The sequence below is a fragment of the Hylobates moloch genome, unplaced genomic scaffold (genome assembly GCF_009828535.3).
Source record: "Hylobates moloch isolate HMO894 unplaced genomic scaffold, HMol_V3 SCAFFOLD_23, whole genome shotgun sequence".
Classification (NCBI taxonomy): Eukaryota; Metazoa; Chordata; class Mammalia; order Primates; family Hylobatidae; genus Hylobates; species Hylobates moloch.
In genome coordinates, this window is record NW_026652298.1 from 40,977,837 (window position 1) to 40,988,195 (window position 10,359).

Sequence of the window (10,359 nt, forward strand, 5' to 3'; positions counted from 1 at the left end):
TCTTCACCCGGGAGTGAGGGCGCTGGCGCCTCTGTCTGCCACGCGTGGCTGCCGGCCCTGCAGGGAGAGCGCCCGGCGTCAAATCAATTGAGAAATTGATCTCGGCAGGGATTTCCGAGCCATCTGCTCGGTCCCCAAAGCCTTCTGAGAGGATGAACATGGCACCCAAATCCCTGGGGAGGCAGGTCGAGGGGGGTGCTGCGGTGTGAATGGGCCTCAGCTTCCCCCAGTGCACCCTGGATGCATCCCTCTTTGGTGACTCAAGAGGCAGAGCTTTGTGGACCCCCTGCAGACGGCCACCCTGCCCGCCCAGAGCTGTGGAGAAGCCGTGAGGGGCAGCTCCAGTCTAAGACCCCAGGCAGCTTCCATCGATTTTCACCCTGTTCACTAGCTCCACGCCTCCCACTTCCTGCTGGGCATTTGGCCGCCCCCATCCTGGCCTCGTCTGGCTCAGAGGGGCTGGGCTGGGGGCGGGTCCTGTGTTGGGCCTCAGGGGAGCCCAGGCTCCACTCACTCTGGTCTGCGCTGGCTGAACTCGGCTCCAGGGACAATATTTGCTCGGGGAAAGAATCAAACATTTATCCTCGCATTTATTCAGGGGAGCAGTTGTCAAACACGCGTGTCCTCACTGCTCGGATGTTTCCCAGGCCTGGCCTCAGCCTGGGCCTTTCTCCTGCCAGGATCTGTGCCCACTCAGCCGCTCCCTGTGCCATCCGGGAGGATGAGGCCCTGCTCTGGGCAGACGGTGGGAACACGGGTCGGGGCCAGTGCTGGGCAGGGCAGAGGGGTCCCTGGGGCCGAGTGATGCCGCACCCTGGTCCTTCTCCTTCCACCCTCAGAGCGAGGCCAAGGTGCCCCAGATACCCCAGCAAGGCTCTCTGGGCCCAGGTTCTGGGCCTGGGGCGCCAGGAAAAGCTGGTGTTTGGGGTGGGGGAGGTGGGACAATTCTAGGTGGGGGGCGGCGGGATTCCCAGGGCGTGCTATTTTTGTCATTCGCACGGCCGCCGCCTCTCAGCAGTGCTGTCTGTTCTGGCCTGGGGAGCAGCTCCCCGCTGTGCCTGGATGACCGTCCTCTGCTCCTGTCCCTGCTCCCTCTGCCGGGCCAGAGCCCCTGCCCCAAAGCAGAAGAGACGGCCGCAGGTTCCCCGTCCTCAGCAGCCCCTGACCCTCAGGTCCTCCTCCAGCAGGCACACCCCACACTGGACCCCTCCAGACAGAGCCAATCTCAGCACAGCACAGCCACCTGCGCCCCCAGCAGCCTGGAGGGCCGGAGCCTCCACCCCAACCTCAGCCCCTGGCTCTCCTCTGCACCAGCCACCTCCCCACCTCGCCCCTGGCTGGGCCAGTGCCCAAGCCCCCCGGCTCCCCTCTCTGAGACAGCAACTGCCGCCTGCAGCATCCCGTGGGGGGTGTCGGGCAGCAGGGTGGGGCCCCCAGGACAGGCGTGACCCCGGCTGACCGGGGGCCGCCCAGCCACACTCCCCTTACACCTGCGTCCCCAGAGTCCACACAGAGCAGGGCAAGCGAGGGACTGGGGCCCTGGCCAGGGACTCCGGGGACCTGAGTCAAGCGCTTTCGGGTGTCTTTAATTTAGCAGAGCAGCCTTGGACGTGGACCCGGTGGCTCAGAGCTGACCTGAGGGCACACACAGCCGGCGGGTCGTGCAGGTCAGCCCCGCAGTCAGGAAGACCCTCTCGCCTGGCCGGCCTTCTGGAAAAGTCGCTCTCCAGAGGGAAGGCCGGCATGGGCTGGGGCCGGACGGAGGGTGAGGCGGCCCTGAGCACTTGCACCGCACGGCGAGCCCCCCACCAGCCTGGCCACCTCCCCCACCTCCCGGGAGCCCCCGCTGTGTGGCAGACGGCTAGAGGGGGTGGTCAGTCACTGTGGGGCGCCTTCTGCCCTGTGTCCACCCCAGCCTGGCTTCAGCCAGCTCTGTCCTCACACCACTGCCGGGGAGCATCCTGACTGGCAGGTCACGGGTGGGGGTCACCGCAGTGCCAACCCTGCTCCTGGGGGTGACACGGGGCGGCCCACCCCCGGCCTGGGCTCTCACAGCTTGCTGGTCTGCATAAGCCCGTTGGCTTCGGCGCGGTGCGCGGGCGGCGTGGCCTCCTGCTGCTGCCGGCTCCTGTCTGGCCGCGCCTCCGTGGCGTCAGCGTCCTTGGCGCCAGAGCCCTTGCGGAGGCACAGAACCTTCTGGAAGCTCTGGCGGAAGTTGTCAGAGAGGAAGCCATAGAGGACGGGGTTGGCGCAGCTGTTGGCGTAGGAGAGGATGACCACGAAGAAGTAGAGGCCGGCGGAGGCGGGCTCCTGGGGCAGCGCCACGGCCAGGTTGACGATGTTGACGGTGAAGAAGGGCAGCCAACATCCCGCAAACACCAGCACCACCACCAACACCATGCGCGTCACCTTCCGCTCCGAGCGCCGCCGCACACAGCCCACGCGCACGCCCGCCGCCCTCACCTTCACCACGATGAGCAGGTAGCACAGGCTGATGACCAGCAGCGGCGCGAAGAAGCCCAGCACGGCCGTGTAGATGATGAAGATGGCGCCCCACAGCCCCACGGGCTCCGGCCAGCTGGCGTTGCAGGTACCGCCCTCCTGCACGTCGGCGAACACCAGGAGCGGCAGCGACATGCACAGAGACAGGGCCCAGGCCGCGGCGCTCGCCAGCTTGGCCACACGTGGGCGGCGCCAGCGGGCGGAGCTCAGCGGGTGCACCACCGCCAGGTAGCGGTCCACGCTCATGACTGTCAGGCAGAAGACACTGGTGAACTGGTTGACGCCGTCCAGCGTCATGACCAGGCGGCACAGGACGGGGCCGAAGGGCCAGAAGGACGCGGCGTTCTGCGTGGCCAGGAAAGGCAGCCCCAGCATGTACAGGACGTCGGCCACCGCCAGGTTGAGGATGTAAATGTTGGTGACGGTCTTCATCTTGGCGAAGCGCAGCACCACGTAGATGACCAGTGTGTTCCCGCCCAGCCCAGCCGCGCACACCAGCAGGTACAGCACGGGCACCAGCACCGCCCGGGCCCCTGCCGAGGGTGCCGGCCCCACCAGCGTCCTGTTGTCACCGCCTCCGGAGGCAGCCCCCGGGGAGGAGGCGTTCCAGCTGGGCGTGGAGGCTGGGAACAGGGGCTCCATGGCGGCAGCCCGGGGGCGCGTCGGGCTCTGCAAGAGAAGCGGGGAGTATGCCAGGGTGGTGAGTCCCTGAACCGGCACATGCAGGCATTCCTTCCTCCTGGGCCCCAGCCCGGCCCCAGCCCCGCCTGCCAGGAGGCGCGGGATCACCGGGTAAACACGATTAGTCATGTTCAGCTCGGCCGGGAATCACATTAAGCAAATTGTTTGGAAAATAAGCCAGGAGAGGAAGGAGCGGCGGGCAGGTGGCCCCGGGAGCCCAGACGGACGGCTGCTGTCGATACGGCGACGGCTGCCCTGTGGCCGCCCCTGCACCCAGATGGCGCCTGGCCTGGCCACAGCATCCTGGAGTCTGAGGCCAGCACCTGCGTCTCCCGAAGCCCTCAGAGCCTGCCCTGCAGTGCTGCTGCCCTCGTCTTCCAGGTAAGGGGCCGAGGCCCAGGGGGCGGCACCTCCCGGGACACACAGGGAGAGGTGGCAGTGGAGAGAGACGGGGCCAGTGGTCGGCCCCTGTCCGCCTGGGATGAATGGCGCCTGGCTAGGACGACCCGAGAAGCGGCTGGACGTGGTGTCGCCACCGCAGCCTCGAGGGGCTTTCACCGGGGTGCACGCTGCCCATCGGCCCCTGGACCTCTCTCCAGGCCAGCGCAGGCACCGTCACCCCCACAGCAATGACAGACATCTGTAAACCCAGGCGAGGGCACAGCACAGGGCCAGGCAGACACCGCCCCTCCCCATGGGGCGGCTGCAGAGAAGCAAACACATAAACCACACAGAGCGGTCACACGGAGCCCCAGGAGTCGCACAGGGCGAAGGAGGGGAGACTGGGGGCGGGGGCTGCACACCCTGCAGCCCCGACAAGAAGCCGCGGTGGGGGGTGTCGGCGGGTCAGAGGCACAGCGTGTGGGGGCTCCAGCCACCTGACACTGCCCAGTCCCATTGGAGCTTTGAGCCCCTCCCAGGCCCTGGAACCCCCAACCGTGGCCCAGAGAGAGAACAGGGGAGACTTGGGGGAGGGGAGAGAGGGGAGGCTTCAGCCGGGGCTTCCATGGAGAAGGGTGGGCTGGGAATGGTGACGTCTGTGGGTTCAAGGCCATGGGCACGTGTGTACCTCGTACATTGTTTTTGTATTTTTCTGCGTGTTTGAAATCATTCATAAAAATGATACTCCGGCTGGGTGCGGTGGCTCAAGCCTGTCATCCCGGAGCTGTGGGAGGCCGAGGCGGGTGGATCACCTGAGGTCAGGAGCTCGAGACCAGCCTGAGCAACATGGTGAGACCCCGTCTCTACAAAAAGTACAAAAATTAGCCAAGTGTGGTGGCGGGCGCCACTGAGGAGGCTGAGTGGGGAGGATCATTTGAGCCCAGGAGGTTGAGGCTGCAGTGAGCTGTGATTGCACCACTGCACGCCAGCCTGGGTGACTCAGCAAGACCCTGTCTCAAAAAGATCAATGCCTCCCCTGACGAGTGGGGCGGAGGAAGGCCGGACGTTCGGGTTGACCCTGGAGCTGTGTGACCCTGGGGGTGGCCAGCAGAGAATCAAAGTGCCCCCAGGATCCAGACCGGGGACAAGTCCCTCCCTGGGGGACCCCAGCCTGAGCAGGGGTGGAGCCGGCCGTGGTGACCCCAGTGTGTGGTCTGGAGCCCTGGGCCTGCTCAGCTGACCAGCCCTTACCCCCGAGGCACCTCAGAGCACAGGACGACCCCAGCAGCTGCCAGGAAACGCCACAGTCCTGGCTGGGGGCTGCGGGGCTGGGGGGCTGGGCCAAGGCCACTGAAATCTGGTAGACAAGGACAGGAGAGCTGGGGATGGAGGAGCCCAGAACACAAGGCTGACAACACAAAGAGAAAGCCCTCTGTCCCCAACAAACCTAGAAATCAACATCCCTAAGCTCACGTGGCTCAAACACACTAAGAAATACGACTCAGAAAATCAGCAGGGCCAGTGGACCCGTGGATCCATCTGAGGGAGATAAAAATAACAGGCAAACAGGTACGCTTAGGCTATGTTTAAATATGTGCAGGATCCACAGAGACGGCACGGATAAAATGTTAGGAAATACATTTGGCTTCTGTGTAAGAAGTAAAATGAACAGGCATCTATTTTTAAAAATTACAAATCCTGGATGTAAAAAATACAATCATTTAAGTGGAAAAAAACACTACAAAAGTGGTCAGAACCAACTCCAGTGTGGACAGCGCTGAAGAGAGAATCGGTGAATGGGAAGAGGGTTGAAACGTTCACTGGAGCAGGGCGCTGGCAGAAGGTCCGGAGAGGGCTCTGTGGGATCTGCAGGGGGAGAGCCTGGCTGGGCTCCCCCAGAACTGGCGACAGGATCCCGTCTGGGAGCGCACCTGTCCCAAGCAGCATAAAGGAAGGAAAGAGCATCCCCATCAAGCTGCGGCATCTGGGCAGGGACACCAGCCAGAGAGACACGACTGATTCCCACAGGGAGGAGCCAGAGCACAGCAGAGTCCTCAGCAGGAGTGGAGCAGTGGCCTCCAGACCCCTGGGGTTGGAGAAGAGGGGAGGCGGGGAGGGAGAGAGAAAGACAGGGTGGGGGGGAGAGAGAGAGGAGGGGAGGAGAGAGGGAGGGAGAGGGAGAGGGAAAGAGAAAGACACGGTGCAGGGAGACAGAGGGAGAAGGAGAGGGAGGGGGAGGCGGGGAGGGAGAGAGAAAGACAGTGTGGGGGGGAGAGAGAGAGGAGGGAGAGGGAGGGGGAGGGGGAGGAGGAGGGGAGGAGAGAGGGAGGGAGAGGGAGAGAGAAAGACACGGTGCAGGGAGAGAGAGGGAGAAGGAGAGGGAGGGGGAGGCAGGGAGGGAGAGAGAAAGACACTGTGGGGGGGAAAGAAAGAGGAGGGAGAGGGAGGGGGAGGGGAGGAGAGAGGGAGGGAGAGGGAGAAGGAGGGGAAGGGAGAGAGAAAGACACGGTGCAGGGAGAGAGAGAGGAGGGAGAGGGAGAGGGAGGGGGAGGGGAGGAGAGAGGGAGAGAAGGAGGGGGAGGGAGGGGGAGGTGGGGAGGGAGAGAGAAAGACAGGGTGGGGGGAGAGGGAGGGAGGGAGAGGGAGTGGGGGAGAGAGAAAGACAGGGTGGGGGGAGAGAGAGGGAGGGAGAGGGAGGGGGAGGGGCCTGTGGCTCTCCGCTCCCCAGGGACCAGCACAGAAATCCAACACGCCATGTTTGTGGCTCCCTCTGGCTGCCTGTGGAGCGTGCATTCCGGAAGGACAGTGGTCTGGAGACAGCCCGCGGGCTGCGTGGGAGTCCGGGTGGATGGGATGGCGGCCCAGGTGCAGAGGCCTCTGAGCTGCAGCTCTCCCTGGGGAGGCACTTTCGGCCCATTCCTCTGTACCAAGGCGGCCAGGCGGAGGGGACAGAGGAGCCACTGATGGTGGGGCGGGGAGAGGGCGGCTGTTGGGCTCCGGTCCATCTCCAGCACAGGCCCTGGGTCCTCAGCACATGTGGTTCCCAAATGCCTGTTTTTTTGTTTTTGAGATGGGGTCTTGCTCTGTTGCTCAAGCTGGATTGCAGTGGTGCTGTGATCACAGCTCACTGCAGCCTGGACCTGTGCTCAAGCGATCCTCCTGCCTCAGCCTCCCAAGCAGCTAAAATCAAACCCCTGTCTTTGCAGCTTCATAGCTTCAGAGGAGCCTCAGGGTTCCTCCAAGGCCACTCTCGTGCCCAGAGCCCAGCGAGGGGCTCCACAGGCTGCCAGGTCCCCGGCTCTACGGCCCCCAGTGCTCCACCTCCGGAGTTAGACTTCAGAGCAGCAAAGGACAAAAATAGACTATTACTGCTGTACCTAACTCTTGGATCGTAATTCTGCAAGAGCCATTATTTGGAAGCAGTCATCTTCTGAGTCATAAAATTACGCACTCACGGGGAAATGGTCCCGGTGGCCCTGTCCCTTGTGGGTGGGGGGATTCACTGGAGGGGGAGCCAGCATTAGGAGCTTTCTGATCCCGAACCCTCAGCCACGAAGGGATCTGCTCAGCCTGACACGGCACTGGGAGAGACCCCGGCCCCTGCCCACTCCCCACATGGGCTGCGTGGTCTGTGGTAAGTCACGGGCTTCACTGAGCCCAGCTTCTGGGATAGGCAACTCCTGCAAACTGTAGGGTCCCTGAGCAGATGAAACTGAGTGAGCTTCTGTGTGCAGGGTGCTGCGTGCATCCACTCCCACCAGCATCCATCCCTCCCGTCTCCCGCCCCCACCCCACAACTCACCGTCTGCAGATGCCCTGTGTGCCAGGGTCAGCCCAGAAGCCACAGGGGACCCAGATGGCCCCAGTCTGCCCACCGCACTGCTCCCGGCCTCACCTCCCCACGAAGGGGGCCACAGCGGGGCTGGCATACACTGGGCACTCAATGATTGCTCCCACAAGCTGCCCTAAGCAGCCCAGCGTTTCCCCAGCATCCAGGAGGCCGCTGGGCTCCTCAGAGAACGGGGCAGTCTTCACAGGGGCCTGGGACCAGAGGCGGGGCCTCAGCACCAAGTCCTCCATGACTGGGTGGAGGTCTAGCCTGCACCCTGCCAACCCCTTCCAGGCTAGCCCAGCACGAGGTCGGGGAGCCGGCTCCTTCACGGGGGGCAGCGATGCAGCTGCAGCTTGGAGAGGCTGCAGAACCTGCTGCTTGGGAAGGCAGCGGCTCACACAGCTGGGGCCCACACCCCACCCTGGAGAGGCTGCAGACCCACCCAGGCTCCTCCAATGTGTGCTGGGCGGGGGCAAACGTTGGGGGACACCCTAGCTAAGACTACAGGCCCCAGCCCCTCCAAAGGCCCCCGAGCCAGGCCTGTGCTCCCAGAACAAGCGTTCTGACCTGTTTCCTCTGTCGGAAGGGTGGGCTGGTGGCAGGCCACTGCCCCCTTGGGGTCCAGCTCTGTGAGTGCAGCCAATGGCACCCCCGCCTGTCCCCCATATACATGCCATCTGTCCCTGCGGCAGCCTGCGGCCAGGGGCACATACCCTCCCCAGGAGAGGGAAACTGAGGCAGGTGTGGGCCAGCCTGGAGCAGCAGCAGCAGGGGTCCTGCGTGCTCCGCGAACGCTTCTCAGGGCACCCTCCACACCAGGCACCTCCTGGGAGCCCCGCTGGGTCTCGCCCTGGAAATCAACGCCAGGCCCCTGTCCTTGGTGCTATCGACCAGTTTCTGCCCAGGAGGCTCTGGCAGTCCCCACCCACACCGCCCAGAATCACTCCCTTCAGAAAGGGCTCAGCCTCGCTGGAACAATCCCCAACTTCTTTCACCATGCATGCCGCTCTCTCGCCCTTGAGGGGGCCCCAGGCGGGCTGGCAGGCCAGAGACAGCGGGTTGGGCACGTGCGTGGGTCTGGGGTGGTGGGGGAGGGCCAAGGGCACACACCCCAGTGGCATGTTCTCTATTCTGGGGAGGGTGGAGACGCCAGGAGGATTCCAGGTACACGTGGTGCCTTGGACAGGAGGGGGCTCTGTTCGCAGCTGGCAGGGTGGCACCCCAGCCTCCCCAGTCTTGGGTTTCAGGGAACCCATCTGTGGGTGCCAGGCACAGGGCTCCTAGGTGCTGGCCTCTGCCTGCTGCCTTCCAGGAGCTCATGGACCCAGCTGGGCGCAAGCACCAGTTGCCTCCCCCCATACCCAAATTGCAGATCCTCCCCTCGCTGGGTGCCATGGGCACCCTGGGACCCTCCTTCCGTGGCCCAGTGGTTCTCTGTGGCCTGAGTGCCACTCCCAGCCCCCAGCCCCAGGCTCCGAGCCCTCCCCAGCCCTACCCACCCTCCTCCAGCTCCAGGGGCCAGCCCCGCTGTGGCCCCTGTCGTGGGGAGGAGAGGCCGGGAGCGGCGCGGTGGGCAGAGTGGGGCCATCTGCCTCCCCTGTGGCTTCTGGGCTGACCCTGGCACACGGGGCGCCTGCAGATGGTGAGCTGTGGGGTGGGGGAAGGAGATGGGAGTGGATGGAACGGGAAGGGAGGGACCCCGGCGGCGGCAGGAGAGCCCCGCGGGTGTGCGGAGGGTGCGTGGGGGACAGTGCGTGCAGCGGGCTGGGGGCGCACGGCGGGACCCCGGGCCGGGGCTGCGCACACAGGGTGAGACCCCCAGCGGGGATAACAGCCGAGGGCCGGGGGTGTCCGCGCGGGAGGGGGACAGGGGCGGGCGGCACTCACCTGGGCGGCGGCGCCCTCTGGCCGGGGAGCCCCAATGTCCGCGCGGCGCTGGCTCCGGGCTCTCTCGGGCGCAGGCTGGGAGGGGGCGGGGCGGGGCGGGGCCAGGGTCTGGTGGGGGCGGGGCAGGGCCGCTTCACCTGCTCGACTCCCGGGTCCCACGTCTGGCCTCCAGGAACCCTCGCGCACTCGCCCACAGCCCTGGTCCCACTGGCAGTGACCCCATGATCGCCTGTGCCTGTACACTATTTTCTGCGGTAGACCCCAGCTTGGGGTGTGGGTCCTGCCGCCAGCAGGAGGCCAGGGGGTCCCTCGTCGAGAGTCTGAAGAGGGTGGAGGGTCCTTGTTCAAGGGGAGAGGGTCAGGGGCTCTGCAGACGTCTCTGAGGGGTGGGCTGGGGTTGTGGAGAGACGTGGGTGTGTGGAGGCTGGCGGGGACGGCAGGCAGCCCTAGCGAGAGGGCGTCCGTGGTCGTGCGATTTCCACGACACTCTATTTGGGTTTTATCCATGCCTTATTTGTGGATCCTACACATATTTAAACATAGACTACCTGCTAAGTTGTTATTTTTATTTCCCCTGAAATGAATCCATGGGTACACTTTAGTCCCTCACCGAAGGCTGGGTTCTCAAGCAGGCAGCAGAGTTACCTGGGTCCTCAAAGCAGATTCTTGGGCCTTGAGCTGGGCCCCCGACTCCCCAGGCAGTGGGGGCCTGGGAATCTGCATCCCTGACAAGCTCCCAGGATGCTGATCCCCGGGCCCGCCGTGAGCGCTGCTGGCTGTAACAATCGAGATTGAGTGCCTCCTCCCGCTGAGTGCAGAGGCTGGAGATCACCGGACATTTTCCCACCAGGAGGTCCCCCAGCCCCCTCCCCTGCCCCTGCGCCGACTCAGGGAGCCCCGCCACTGGCTGAATGAAGTGAGGCAGCCCCAGGTGACAGCAGAACTCGGAAGGCCCTAGGCGCCTCCCTGAGGGGACATGGGAGCAGCCGCCTGCCGTCTGTTCACAGGTGGGGTGCGCTCCCGCTGACGCCAGCAGCTCCCTTGAAGGCCGGGTACCGGGACCATGTTCTCTCCTT

The 10,359-nt window shown here is 64.7% G+C and overlaps 1 protein-coding gene across 1 annotated transcript; it reads right to left on the minus strand.

The window, feature by feature from the left end:
- Positions 1-572: 572 nt before the first annotated feature.
- Positions 573-9,360, minus strand: SSTR5 (somatostatin receptor 5). Its single transcript, XM_032144911.2, has 2 exons — positions 9,284-9,360; positions 573-3,171 (listed from the first exon to the last, which is right to left on the minus strand). Exon 2 carries the CDS (start codon positions 3,142-3,144, stop codon positions 2,050-2,052), a length of 1,095 nt encoding a protein of 364 aa, XP_032000802.1. The 5' UTR covers positions 3,145-3,171; positions 9,284-9,360; the 3' UTR covers positions 573-2,049.
- Between the last annotated feature and the right edge of the window lie 999 nt (positions 9,361-10,359).